The sequence below is a fragment of the Halyomorpha halys genome, unplaced genomic scaffold (genome assembly GCF_000696795.3).
Source record: "Halyomorpha halys isolate HHAL.00 unplaced genomic scaffold, Hhal_1.1 Scaffold1169.1, whole genome shotgun sequence".
Taxonomy (NCBI): domain Eukaryota; kingdom Metazoa; phylum Arthropoda; class Insecta; order Hemiptera; family Pentatomidae; genus Halyomorpha; species Halyomorpha halys.
The window spans coordinates 159,310-174,985 of NW_027116596.1; the positions used below are offsets into that span (position 1 = coordinate 159,310).

Sequence of the window (15,676 nt, forward strand, 5' to 3'; positions counted from 1 at the left end):
GTATGTACTGATATAAGGGTGACGGTAGCAGCTTGGCAATGTGCCTGTCTACCAACCCAAAGGTTGTGAATTTAAACCCCGGCCCCACCCAGGGTTTTTTTTCAACCATAAAATTATACAAAACTCACTCACAGCCTCCTCCGGGCAATGAGAGGCCCATTAGCCAATGTTGGCACTCACAAAAAATAGGCATGGAAATGACAAACCCACCCTTTGAAAAAACCATCTCAGGAAACACGCAATGTATTTCCTTAGTACAATGCGCGAGGCCTTGGACCTCCATGATCTGTCACGCCAATAATAATAATAATAATATACTGTCATACTTATTGGTAGTTATTCATTTTGTGGGATATCCAATATATAAAATACTAATTATTTTTTATATTGATTTAATAGAAAGAAGATATTGAAAGTGCATTAAGAAGTTCTGGTATGAGTCTTGAAGATGCATTAGATCAGCTGAACACAAACAGAGGACTAAGTGGTGGAGGTGGTGGTGAGAGATGGCCGCGACATGGTGACTTGGATCCAGAACATGCTGCGATTATGAATGCATTTCCTTCACCTCAACAAACTATCTGTCTTGCTCCATATCCAGTAAGATTCTAATTTTATGTTTTGATACCATGATTGTTAAATGCATGATACTTCAATTACACATAACAGATTTTTTCCCTTTGGTTGTTATTTGTTATCTTCCATCATATTTTAATCAGTGTGTACTCCTATGTTCATATTTTAAACTGTTAAATATAAGTTAAATTGATTTTGATGAATCTTTGGATTAACTAACTAATTAACTAATTTCAATACTAAAGCTAAATAACTTGAATAAAATTAATTATTTTAGTGATTATTTAGTAGAGTATGAGTCACATTCCCTTCACTTTACCTTACTTCTTTACCTTACTACTTTACCTTACTTCACATCACCTTCATTCAGCTTCACTTTTCTGTCCATTTCTCTCTTCCACAATATTGCAGATCAGGCAGTAGGAAGAGTTCACTTTGCTTATCCTGTTCAGGTTCTCTGAGTCAACTTTCCCTGACTACTAGTAGGATTTTGTTTTTGTTAGTGCTGATAAGCATACTCTGTCTACGGAGCTCTTTGTTCTATTCCGTTACAGCCTGCTACAACTTCTCTATGGAATCTGAAATAAGAACTATATTGTTTGCCTAATGCTGGATCACTTCTTGAAGCAAAATTCTTCCCTTTAAGAACTTATCCTATCAGATAAGAAAGAATATTATCAGTTCACCTTTTGAAAAAAAAAAATTTTGGTCCTATTCCTTGCCAAAACATTTTTCTGCCATTTTTCTGTTTTTGTTTCTGTAGTAATCCTTCCAATCTACTTGGTAGCTCCCCACTAGTGAGGCTCTTAGACTAGTCCCTGTGGTATCCAATTATACTTGTGGTTTTTATTATTCGTTTCTCAGATAATTATTCTAATGTATTATGTATGTAATAAGTTGACATAATGAAAAAAATTATATATTGCAGCAGAATAGCTTGTCTGTAATATGAAAATTATGTACATATTGATTATAGAAATTGAAATAATGTGGAATGGATGTAAGAATTGAATATGAAATGGAAATTATTGAGAATAAGAAATATTAGCTAAAATAAAAAATATAGAAGTAATATAAAACTGAAGAATATTTTGTAGAACAGAAAGAAATGTAGATGTTATGACAATCATAAGTTAAAATTGTGTATAAGGGTTTCTTTAAGAACCTATTTTTAAATATACCTAACACTAAATGATAATTTTATGCAGTTGAAATATTATTTACTTCTATGTGAATAAAATTTACTCAATGATACCAATGAGTGATTATGGAATTATAGTACCATTGTAGGATTACTATTGTTTCAATGAATGTGTACTGTTTGGACAACATGGTTTGTTTTGGAATAGAAAGTTTTGAACAAGTTGTCTTGTGAGTTTTTTGGATAAGTAATACTAAGTTTGTGAAAATTAGAGTCAAGCTCTGTTCTTTGTTGGTTAAGTCCTTAGGCATTTTAACAACAAGGCACTGACGTCTAAATGATTAGGGGAAATATAAATCATTAGGGCACCAGACAATTAAATGTTAATTATTTTATGTTGTATATGAGTGAATTTCTATTAGCAGGGCGGAGGTGGTGGCGGAAGTGGAAGCGGGCCAGGAGGTGGGCCTACCTTGGCAACAATTACCCCAGCTGTTATGCAGAAGCTTCTTGCACAACAACCTCCACAGCAGCAACCTTTTGCCCAGGTTTATCAATTATTTGATGATATAAATCTGTAGTTATAATATCTTCCCAAAGTTAATGAACATATATGTTTAGTTGTTTATTAAAGTGTAATGATTAATCATTTCATAGGGTTTTATAATTTACCAATTATTTATTTTAAAAAAGTTACCATAGACTTTTGTCATATGTAGTTATTAATCTTTTTATTGTAGCTCACAGGTCCTTTATCGTAACAATTAGTATTCCTTACATCTCAATTTAATTGATTTAAATTAAAATACAATGGTTAGTGCATATGAAAGGGAGAGTAATTTTATGGAAATATTTTTTTCCCTTCCCTAATATTTTTTTTTTCACTGTTTTTGAATTCTTGTACCTCGCTTTCGTCCCTCCAATTCAAGCTTGTGATTTTAAAATTTGTATGTTAATTCAGTTGGTGTTGGAGAAGTGTATTTTATGTGTCTTAACATTTCCCCAATCCCATTATTTTTTCAGGGTTTACTCCACCACGTTATTTATTTTTAAATGAAAAAATTAAATTAATTTTGTCTGTTTTCCATACAAGCTCTGCTGCTCATACTTTTTTTTTTCTCTCCAATATTCTTGTTAAAAAAAAAAAGGTAATTGCGGCTTATCCTTAAAATCAATCCTTAATCTGTAAATCCTTAAAACGGGAATAGGAGACTTAAGATAATTTAATCCAGCAATATTAAAAAAGTATCTGAAATTTGCAAACAGTAGTTTAATCCAGCAATATTAAAAAAGTATCTGAAATTTGCAAACAGTGTGACTGATGGATGACTTGATTTGTGACAAAGTAAGGAGCATTTAGGATTTCAAGAGAAATTTGATGGTTTAGTGGAGCCCCAAAGCTCAACTCCAAGTTAAACCTAGTTAGTTACAAACGGCGTGAAACCCTCCTCTCCCACCCTCCATGTGGTAGCCTTACTTATCTGACTTTTCAAACAGATAATTATAGAGAGTAGGTCGGTCGATGCATGACATCACAATTTCTTAAGAAGAGGTCATAAAGCAAAAAAAAAAAGTAATCCTGCACGGCCATACTCCCCCTACTAAGACCACTAGGAGCGACAGTCCTATATCACTTTCGAAATATTTGCTTAAAACGGGAAGAGGAGACTTTAATAAGACAGCTAAATCGAGCTATATTTAAAAAGCACCTGAAATTGAGAAATGGCATGATATAAAATATATTACAATCAACTCATGTTTCAATATCTACCAGTTTTATAGAGAGCTATTTGGAAGATTAGTAACACTCTTAGTAGTTTTATAAAAAAACAGTTATGTAACTGTTTACATAATTTGTTTTAGTTACAACATTGTAAAAAAGTTATGTTGAACCCCTAATTGTATTAAATGAATTAATTTCTCCATATAGTGTCTTACAAATTTAATGATGAAGCAATTATATTTATTACAGCAATCTTCAAGGACGCAACAAACTCAACAACCATCAGCTCAGCAGCTTAGGATGCTAGTTCAGCAGATTCAAATGGCAGTTCAAACTGGCTACCTCAGCCCCCAGGTAAATGCTTATTTAAATCTTCATTAACTTTTCTTTATAATATTTATTTTTATTTGTGTCACGTTATTGTATATAATTTGTTCAATGTATATTAACCTTTTTTTTTCATTATTCTGTTAGCAAATTTTTTAATGTTGAATTTTTATTGATATTTTCCTTGAATATTCCTGAAAAGCTCCTCTTTCTCTAGTATATGCTTATAAACGATAAACATGCTAAAATATTTATGATTCACTCAGTATAAAAGATACACTTAAATTCATTCTGGACTGCTTCCCATACATTAAGACACCATTAGTTGGTATAGATAATGATAATTAGTTAAGATAATAACCATTAGTTGGTAATGATAATCTCATATAAATCGGGAGGAGAAATTTGTGGAATTGTTTGAAAACAAATAATCATATACATTTTTTTCAAGTTTAGATGAAGTCCTTTAAGCTGTGACATCTCGTAACTAAGAAAATAAACAACATTATTATAATGCTTAAAATCGAATAAATTAATAAAATCAACGCTTCATTTTCAAGTCATCTTGTTTAAATCATCATTTTGTAGGAAACCTCTATGATTTTTCTGACTTAAAGCATATTCTTGAACTGCATCTAGTATAAATCATTGATTTAAATGTTTTTAAATAGTATAAATTTTTTTTCCCGAGTTACAGCTTGAGCAATGATATGTTTTTAAATTTCAGGAACGAAAATTAATATAAATCAAATCAGATAGTTATTACTGAGATGATAATATTTAGTTTTTTGCTTTTTTTTCTTCAGATTTTAAATCAACCATTAGCTCCACAAACCCTCATTTTATTGAATCAACTTCTACAACAGATAAAGAATCTCCAACAGCTTATGCAACACCATACAGTTATGCAAGTTAATCCTCTTGGTAAACCAAGCTCAAATCATCTGTTACAATTATCTGTACAGATTACGAAGACTAAGCAACAGATTACCAATCTTCAGGTATTTATAGATTCAAACAAAAAATTGAATTATTATTTAATACTGTTTTCTTGTTTTTCATAAATTTTTTTTTTTGTATTATAATTTTCAGAATCAGATAGCAGCGCAGCAAGCTGTGTATGTCAAGCATCAACAGCACACTCCACCAACCACCGAATTTTTCAAGAGTTCATTGCATGAACCAATTTCTGGTCTTCATCCAAATTTTTCTGATCTTTCTCTCAAAGATCCTCCGGTTAGTTTACTGTTCTATTTATTAAAGTTTCAAAGTGAGCATAAGTTATATTTAATTGTTCTTAGTGCCGATTAAGGTTGTTTGTATTTCAAATTTAATATATTTTCCTCACTATATGATAGTGATATCTTGCTTGATCAGTATTGTTTGATTTCTTAACTATTTTTATGAAAAATAATTATTTTATATTTATATTCAGGAAATGGTGTACATATTTAATATTAAAATTCCTGCATTCTTTTTATAGACTAGTGGAACTAGTCAACAGTCACGATTAAATCAGTGGAAGTTACCTGCACTTGAAAAAGACTCAGATATTGGTTCAGGTGAATTTTCAAGAGCTCCTGGTACAACTGCTAAGTCAGCTCAGGGCTCCTCTTCACCCAATACCAATCTATTACTTGGGCAGGCTGATGGGTAATAATTGAATAACTTTAAAAAAATAATATTTAACATCTTTACATGTATACATCACATGTTCTTTTTTCCCCTTATTTTTCTTATAATAAACAAGTTTAATGTATACAGCATTAGATTTATTTTATTTTAAGATCATTTGATATCATTTTGAAACTAATTTTAACTTTTACCGTATTTATAGTTCAGGTAATGTATGAGTGGGTAAGAAGCCAAGGGGTGCTAGTGACAATCTTACGAATAACAGGCTTTTGCTATCTATATGTGCTTGAACCAAATTTATGCTTCATTATTGGCATAATTATGAAATTATCAATCATCATTAGTAAATTATTGATAATTTCACAATCTTATCTATACTGAAGCTTAAATTTGTGGTACAGGTAGACAGCAAAAATGTTCATCCTCCCAATAATATCACTTGTGCTCCTTGGGTTCTCACCAACTCGTATGATCATATGACAATTCTTCAAATGATTTTTTAATTTCTAAACGACAACATTCAAATACCTTACCATGTACACAAATTATGCATTTTGTTTTTATTATTTATTAGCAAGATGGTAAAATGTTGGTAATAGAAATATAGAAGTAGTGGTATTACATTTATTTAGAAGTCTCCAATTGTCAATTACAGTACCTGGTCTTCTGTAAATCGTGAGTCCAGTTGGCCTGATTCAGCTGGTGATGATGCATCTGGTAAGGATTGGCCAAATTCCAGTCAACCTCCATCTCAAGCATTCTCTGATCTTGTTCCTGAGTTCGAACCAGGAAAACCTTGGAAGGTAATAAGTTTAAACTTTTTATCTCATTTATTCAGTACAATATTAATTAAACCTTCCCTAAATCTCAATATTCTGTAATCAAATTATTGTGATATGTGTATCTTTCCTAGGTTTTTAGTTATTTCTTTATTGTTATGTTTTTATTTTTACTATTGTATATTTATTTCTAATAGCCTTTAAACTCATAAATTCTTGTTCAGGGAGTATTTTAATAAATTAATTGTAGACAGAATTTAAGAAGAATGGTTTGTTCATTACATAAATACTTGGAATGGTTTTCTTTTTCTTACTTTCCTTTCTAAAGTCAATCTGTATGATGATCAAACCAAAAATAGATTTCCAGTTATTTGTGTTATGTGAAAACTAGGGATGAGTTTAAATCTTATCTAACACTGAAAAACTGCTACCTGAGTTGATACAGGTGATGCTGGCCTTGAAAGTATTACAATGGGGTTCGTATCTATTACTTCATATCAACTGCAGTCAGTTCAAATGAATTTTAAAAACATCTAAGTATTTCATATCTGTAATTAATCTTTTCAATTGATTAAAAAAATAGGGTAGAAAAGAGTCATTAATTAAATAATAAATTCAATTAATTTCTGTTAAAAGCACATGTAATAAAAAATAAATGCATGTGTAAAATAAAATAGATGTCCCATTTTTTTCATATTTCAGTTCTCATCATTAAATCCGAATTATGAATCTGAATAATTGCAATATTCGAACATGAAATACAAATATATGATTTTCAAAATCGTGCTCATTCAGATACATTAGCTTAGCAGATTTATAATTGGAGTTCTATTAATGTTAGTTTTATTCTTGTAGGGCAACCCATTGAAAAGCATTGAGGATGACCCTAGCCTTACACCAGGCTCTGTTGTGAGGTCTCCTCTTTCCCTACCTTCAATAAAGGATACACACATATTATCAACTAGTACTGGAGCTGGCAAAGCCTCACCTACCACCAGCTCCTCCTTGGATATCATTCCTTCTCTTGGCTTATCATCCTCTACTTGGAGCTTTAATCCACCCCCATCTTCATCTAACACTAGGTATGCTTTTATTTATCTTCTTTAAGATTAGAAGTTAATAATATTATTTTTCATTTAGTTATCTATTTTAATTTTAAGAAATCAATTGAATATTCTATTACTCAAATATAATTAACCTAAAACTGATTAGAGTAGATAGTTTAATAGGTTTAGTTTCCAAAATAAACCGATTATGGACAAAAAAAAAAAAAAAAGGGAATACTATCAGTTCTCAACTTACAGTGGAATTCTGTTCATCCACTTCTGCAATTTGAAATAGTTATAAGTGTTCAGAACAATTTTTCATAAATTTACATTCACACTCATAGTTGCATATATAAATAATGCTTTTAGTATTGAAGCTGATTGAGTAGAAAAGCTCTACAGCTTTTAACTAAACCATTCATTTATTGACTACTTGCCTTACAAAAGGAAAACTAGAGAATTATCCTTATTCTTAAACCCTACTACTACTCCCTGTAGTATATCATTGTATATTATCTGTTGACCCATTTTTATTTATTTTATTTTTTTAAATTGATATAGTGTGAAGCTGAATTCTAGTGGAGCAGGTGGAGGTGGTAGTGGATCAACATCAAATAATGGTGGAGGAAAAAATAGTGCTTCAACTTGGGAAACTAATTCGTCTGAATTGTGGGCTCCTAAAAGAGGACCTCCTCCAGGTTTACCAGCCAAACCTACTGGTGGTTCCAGTGGTGGGCAGGCTACTAATGGTTGGGGACCACTGTCTAGCAGCGGCCGTTGGTCTACTGGGCAAGGTTGGCCTGGGCCTAATCAGGCAGCTGCTACTCAGCCAGGCTCAACTTGGTTGTTATTGCGCAATCTTACTCCTCAGGTATTATCTTCCTCATCATATTTACTTTCTTTTATTCATTTTATTTTTTTACATGTTGAAGATTATATGATATTAATATTTTAGCACTCTTAGGGTTAATACATTTTAGTTGTTTTGTTGTTGTCTGGGGCTTTAGGGTGTAAAACCCTAAGGTCATCAATGCTCAGTGTATACATTTTAGTAATTCTGACTGAAATGGTTAGAGAAACCAATTCCACCACCAAAATGGAAAGACTTGGCGATTTTGTTTTCATGGAATGTGTTCATTCCAAATTCATATAATCTAAGATCGAAATGAGAACATTTTTAGGTTTCATTAATCTGTTTTTAATTAATCAAAATTTTAAATCTAAATGAATTAGGTAAGTAAATGTGATGATACTCATTAATGTTTTTCTGATAACAGTCAAGGTGGGTGAAGTATGGGTTATATTTAACAGAAAGTAAATAATTACCATATGATAAATAAGGTACTCGGTTGTTTTCAAGTTTTGATTTTCTCCTCAATCTAGGATCAATGAAAAGTCTTAACTATATGACAGTATGTACCTGATTAACTTGATAAAATATTTTTAGATTGATATATTAAATAAAAAAAAAAATATGTTTAGACACAGCTAAAATTCATTATTGCTATCTGTGCTCAAATATTTTACTAAATATTTAGAATATATGCAGCCCTATCTTCCCTGCTACATCATCTATTATTAGGGGTTATGTTTTCTTCCAAAGTTTTTATAGTCTGTAATGATGAGTTTATTACTGTTTTCTCAGATTTTATTGACTAGCCCTTCATATGTTTTTCCCCTTTTATCAGATTGATGGTTCGACTTTGAAAACCCTATGTTTACAACATGGGCCTCTATCAAATTTTCATCTCTACCTAAACCATGGCATTGCTCTTGCTAAATATGCTTCTCGTGAAGAAGCCAATAAGGTATGTACATTTCTCACTTTAAAATTAAAAAATCTGCTTTTTCTATTTTCAAAATTAAAATTATACTTCAACTCTTCATATTATTCAATAGGCCCAGGGTGCTCTAAACAATTGTGTTCTTGGCAACACTACAATTTTTGCTGAAAGCCCCAGTGAGACTGATGTGCTGTCATTACTTCAGCATCTTGGTGGGCAAGGGAGTGCTGCTAGCGGCAGCTCAGCCTGGCGCGGTAAGGAGGCCTGGGGCAATTCCCAGCTTTGGGGAGCCACAGGAGCGAGCTCAACCGCTGCTTCCCTGTGGGCAGGAGATAGTGATCAACACCGCAATACTCCATCCTCGATAAATTCATACTTGCCAGGTGACCTTCTTGGTGGTGAGTCCATTTAGGCAAATCCTCTTCATTCTCTCAATACTTCACCAAATTCTTCTCGATCTATAATTACGTCAATCAAAACTATTGAACAAAAAAAAAATAAAAAAACAAAAAAAAAACAAATACTTTGATCTCAGAAACACCACATGACCTTTTTATTATAAATATATATGATATGAAGTATATGCAATTAATTATTTGTACCAGGAACTTATATCTTATTATTAATATAATTATTGTATTTTAAAGAATGAATTTAATAATGAGTTTTAAATTATATAACGACATGTGTAGTTCCTGTCGAACAAAATCAGACTGTTTGAGTATTTGTGAAAAACGATTCAATATTACTAAGTAATAATTTATATTTAAAGATGATAAAAGAACTATTTTATAAATAAATTTAAAAAGAGAATTATTATGAACTGGAGGTACAATCGACTTTTAAATAAATTGGTTATGTGTAACGTTAATTTTGTGTACATTTGTTTAAATTTGCTTTAAACTTATTTATAAAAAAGTCTTTTGCTGGAAAGATATATAATAATGAAGAATTTATGGTTGTCTTCTGGTTATTTATTTAGCAGGTAGTTTTGTTTTCTTTGTCACATTGTTTTTATTTTTATAATGATTTAAGTCACATGTTGTTTGGTATTAGGTATTTTTTCTTGGGATTTTTATTATAATGATTTTTAATATAAGTGAGATTTTCTATTATCGCTGTATAGCGTTAAACCTTCAGTCTTTTGATGATTATATATTGTATATATTTTGAAGATAACAATGCGCTGTGAGCAAGCAAGTGGCTTTTTAGTATGTATTTTTAATCTACAGATTGATACAATACAGTCGTTGCTACCATAGAATTTCTAAGTGGAACCTGAATTTTTTTTTTAATCATAGTTTTTGTTTATGTACATAATTTATTAAAACATTTGTTTGGACGTAAGAGTTATACTTTAAGTAATTTTTATTATGTGTAGTTTTATAAACAATGGTGCAAATGTATTAGGATGTTAGGTTTGTGAATTGTGGAAAGGTTTTGGTGTTGCCTGTTGGGAATGAGGTGGGAAATAAAATATCATTTGAAAGTCTTCCACAAGTCACAGACACAATTTCACTACCTTTGACTTCACTTCAAGCTTAGTTAATTCTTAACACCATACCCCTTCACTCCCAATGTGGCAAAATCATGTCTCTCATATTTGTTACTTATAGTCTGAATATTATTATTATTATTATTATTATTATTGTATATTTAAAAGATATGCCAAGTCTTTAGTTTATCTCATGTTACAATACGTGTGTTTAGGTAATTGAATTTAAGATTGGTTAACAATGTACATGATTTTTATGATAGGTGTGCTTAAACTATTACTCTTGAAATTGCCAATAAACCCTCAACCAAATATTAATGTATAGGAAAGATTAACTTTATCACTTAACGATGCTTTTGTTTTTTTCTATAGAATTAAGTATGTATATATATAAATGTATATTTATATATACATATATATATATATTTATATTTATATATGGAACATATATATAATATATTTATCTTAGATTAATGTTACGTTTTAAGATGTAAAAAAAAAAGGAATATAAGTCAGTAGCGAATAAGTATTTCAAGTAATAATAAGCAACCAGACTCGTTTGAAGAATAGTTGGAAAACATTGTTAATGTTATTTCAGAAGCAGTTATATTTTATCGAGAGATGACTTTCTTTTTTTTTAAGGGTATTTAATTGCAATAAAAAAAAGAACCATTGAAGAATAGGATGTATAAAAGTACTAGTTGCTGATGTTGAACTGATGTTGGACTTAACTATAAGTCAGGCGTGTGTCATTGCATACTTCATGTGACCTACGTGTTTTTGGATTAAGATATCTAAATCTGTGGCCTGTTTTGCTCACACACCTAATCTCCTCTTATATTGTGATAAAATAATTACTATTATAGTGACAATTTATGTAAAACTTTAAAATTAATAGAAAAAAAAATGTTATAAAAATAGAAAAAAAGAAAAAAAAAAGAAATGAAAAAAGATTGAGCAGAGGGAAAGGCAGGACCGGCTTACACAAGCGATAACTGGTCAATTGTGCGCCGTGATTATCCCGTGATACGTACACAATTTACATGGCTGTATCCCGTATATTATAACGCATATATATATAAATACATACATTATATATACATATATATTATTATATTTAGGACTATTTTCTGTAGTTAAGTGTCTTTGTTAAGTTGTTTTTATTGCTTGGGTTCAGCCTTGGGTAAAGGGCTTTTCACAGTCAATTCACATATCTCTGGGTTTTGAACATAGTCTATATCTATTATAATTAATAGAATATTTGTAAGAAGGAACATCTTGGGAAAGTATTTTCCTTAATGTTTTACAAGGCCCATTACTATATGAACCTATGCAAATCTTTTAAGTATTAATCAAACATTTATTAAGGGAAATTTTCAGTAATATTGCCTTTAAATAGACGACTTCTCAGGATTCCTGTTTTTCAAACCTGGTTTAATTTTCTTTTGCTTCGAATGAACATTTTAAATCACTCTGCATTTTAAAAACCGTTATTGACAAAAATATGATAATTCTGGTACAAGTAGGCACGCTTATCAGAGCTTTATTAGTCAGCTAGTTTTAGTTCAAAATAATTATTAACTATATTAATTAATTAATTGATTGTCCAAACTGTTGTTAAAAGCACAAAAGATAAAGAAACAAGGGAATCATGGGAAAGAGTTTTTATATTTTCATCGGTTATTTATTTCTTTAACTTGAAATCGTCTGTTGAAAAAGCTGAAATAGGCAATGAAAAAACCCTGTTTCCCAAGATTTTTGTGATTCAAGTGCCACTTTTGTTTGAAAAATATTTAATATTAATGATAAATATTATTAGATGTTGTATGTTGTCTGTTGCAATCAGATAATTACGTGTGTGTTGATAGATTTCTAAATGAATAGTAATAGACTTAAAATAGTTTTTAAAAATAAAAAATTAAATAAAAATAAACAAAAGAAAAAAAAAATGCGTGAGTGTGCTGTCTGGTTACTCCTAGTATTATTGTGATTTATAGAAATATGGTGTTTCTGCGAGGACTATTGATGGCATGTAGTTGTTAAGGTTAAAGGGGACAACTGTTCTTTTTGTTAAAGTAACAATTTCATCTTACAATATTGAAAATATTTTTATCTTTATAGTAAATAAAAAATGCGAAAAACAGTAATTTTGACAATCATTTATTTCAACATTTATTGTATTGTGTTTCGCATATCTGGGGATCATATCGACACCAATAATTAATCTAGCAATAAATATGAACGGTAAATGAGGTATATACAAGATGCAGATGTTACAACAACGAAGCGAACAATCACTCGCAGGAGCACCCAGTAACTCTTGTCAGTACGCGGTTCAGTCTCTCTGAGGGTTTTCATTTAGAAACTAGTAATAGAAACATGTCTATGTGAAGCCATATCATTTATACTTAAAATGAAAATACAGTGTGAAAATTGAGACTTAAATGAACCAACAGAAAACTTTTTTTAGTCAATATTTTATCATTTTAAAAAGTAAAGTAAATATTATATTTATTAATTGAAACTATTATTTTCTGTTGACAAATCAGAGTGATAAAAAGCGCGTCTTTTTTAATTTTTTTAAAATAAATTTAATATTTAAATATCAATATTTATTTTCTGAAAATAGTGCTTATTTTTTCAATATTTAATGGCTATTGTGTAAATATAAATAGGGTCTGTATTAAGATGTGTTCAATGTATTAGGGTTATCTTATTACTGTGTGGCTATAGGTTAAGTTATCACACGACCAATGTGTCGCCTTTCATACTGACGCCTTCAGTAACTGAAACGACATAGCCTTACCATTAACGATAGAAAACAGCTTAATAATGTATTCTTCCAGTGGTCTTACATTTTACATAATAAATAAATAAATATATATATATATAAATATATAAAATATATTAACAATAATTTTAGAGTGATGGGCTAAGTGTTGATTAGATTAGTATATGAAAGTGGTTAAAATAAAAAAAAAATTAAAAAGTGAAAAGCATGTTTTTATGCGTGATTAAGGTTGTAATTTCCTTGTGGATGTTTTTGAAACATCTTGAGGATTAAAATTTACCACTTCCCAAGAGTGGAAGAATATGAACATAGGTGTTGTAAAAAGAATAAGTCCTGATTAAAAAAAAAAAAAAAAAAAAAAAAAAAAAATGCGCAGCAATGTCCTTTTAATAATTAATAAGTGTGTTTTATTTTGGGTTTTTGGGCTTACGAAAAATAATTTCCCCTTTTTTTTTTTATTTCAATTTTTTTGTTTAAATAAGATCCTTGTACCATTTAGAATAAGTAAATCACGTAAGTTAGTGGTTAGTTCAAAATTTATCCTTAAGTACACAGAACTGTCATAATTTTCTCTCTATTATCATTAATTTTTTTATTATTTTGTTTTCAGACACATTATTCAAGAATAGAATGTAGGTTAATTTAAAAATTATTATATTTTATTCTTCAACTGACAAAAATATTTTTCATTCCTTTGTAACTTCAAATTTGGCATGCATTTTTATTATTGGCTCAATCATCTTTTGTTAAAGGCGCACATAATGCATTCCTCTTGTATTGCAGTTTTTGTTGAAAGACTTAATTATTATATTTCTGAAGACTGATTGGTGATGGTCATTTCTTGGTTCAAGCGCAGGAATGTCTTAAATACAGTGCGATAATATATATATATATCGATTAAATATTTATTTTTAGCTCTTTATATGACATTACATAAAGGTTTTGATATTTTATTTAATTATTCAGTATTAGCAGGCCAAATGGATATAACTCGCAACGTGCCTAAAGTAAGTGCTATATAATCTCTTAGTGCCCAACATTGGGTTAAAATTAAGAACACCTATTATATTCAAATTTTGTCAATCTATACATTTATCATATTATTTTATGATTTCTTGAAATCTGTTTAAGTGACAAATTAGCATGGTGAGGAATGGGATTTGGCTTAGCCATGTTATTTCTATTGTGATTTATTGAATTATTCGGTTTGAACTTTAATTTGATTACCTTAATTTCAACATAAAAAGATAGGTTTGTGTTACTTTACCAATTTCGCAAATCAATATAATGTATCACCATTTCTCACCTTTGTTTGTTTGTTGCATGTTTAAAAAAACATGTTTGTCATTTCATAAAGAAAAAAATACGTTTAGCAATTGTGATGTTCTGATTAGTCATAGAGAGAATAATGTGGTTAAGACAGTAAGACCAACTTTGAAACAAAATTTCCCTGAAATTTTAAGTTGGTGTTTATATATTGGTAAACCGTCCTGCGCCTGTAGATCTAGTTGAACAGAGTTTTCAAATTATAGCTCCCAATATTTCTAGACTAAATTGTTATCTTTAGGTTAAGTTTATTAATTGTATGAGTCACAAAAATGATAAGGTTGGTATTCACATCTGATTATTTGTGATTTTTCATTTTTGTTTTATTTGTTTTTCTCTTTTTTCTTTCAAAAAAATTGTTTCATTGGTCAATTATTGTGATGGAGTGTTGGTCACGTCAATGACAGCATAAAGTTTTGTCACATTTTTGCTGATTATGTTTAAAGAATTGAACCCAATTAATATATATATGTATATATATGAAAATGCTTCTGGTTTTCCAATCAGCATGATTGGATATCATTATAAATTAGGCTGTTTTCTTAAATTAAAATTTTCTTAAGGTTATCTTGTTCATATTAATGTAAAAACTAACTATAAGCTGGTTTATTGTATCTTTTCACTGCTGCCCATTTGAAGTACAAAATAAAACTTCTTCTACAAAACAAAGTCTTTATTAATTACAATTGTAGATTAAACTGTGCTTCATGAAATGAATATTCTATACATACCTGACACTGAATATACTTCAATTCAGTACCAACAATTTTCTTTGATTTATTATGCGACATATGTTTTATATTATGTATAATGGAGATAGGTAATGATGCTGATGGAAAGAACCTGAAGCATTTTTATATATATACACTCGCACATATATATATGTGTGTATATATAAAGATACATACATATGTATGTATGTATATATGATGTTCATATAATTACTATGAAGTATCAGATGTCATAAAAGTCTTTGTGTTGTCGTTTGGTCTAGTCTCATTAGTAAGTCAATGAATATGAGCATTGTGTGAGTGAGTGAGTGTGTGTGTTTGT

The 15,676-nt window shown here is 29.8% G+C and overlaps 1 protein-coding gene across 5 annotated transcripts in view; it reads left to right on the plus strand.

The window, feature by feature from the left end:
- Nucleotides 1-13,666, plus strand: part of gw (trinucleotide repeat containing adaptor protein gawky) — a 50,830-nt gene extending 37,164 nt beyond the window's left edge. For 3 of the 5 annotated variants that reach the window (XM_014433201.3, XM_014433200.3, XM_014433202.3), the window contains 11 exons: nt 400-600; nt 2,140-2,265; nt 3,690-3,794; nt 4,574-4,768; nt 4,860-5,003; nt 5,251-5,420; nt 6,058-6,205; nt 7,037-7,263; nt 7,789-8,098; nt 8,916-9,035; nt 9,127-13,666. In XM_014433201.3, the coding sequence (XP_014288687.1) occupies nt 400-600; nt 2,140-2,265; nt 3,690-3,794; nt 4,574-4,768; nt 4,860-5,003; nt 5,251-5,420; nt 6,058-6,205; nt 7,037-7,263; nt 7,789-8,098; nt 8,916-9,035; nt 9,127-9,423 (2,043 nt within the window). In that variant the 3' untranslated portion in view covers nt 9,424-13,666. The remainder of the gene's footprint in view (nt 1-399; nt 601-2,139; nt 2,266-3,689; nt 3,795-4,573; nt 4,769-4,859; nt 5,004-5,250; nt 5,421-6,057; nt 6,206-7,036; nt 7,264-7,788; nt 8,099-8,915; nt 9,036-9,126) is intronic. The other 2 variants (XM_067053321.1, XM_067053322.1) reach the window with 2 other exon arrangements.
- Nucleotides 13,667-15,676: the final 2,010 nt, after the last annotated feature.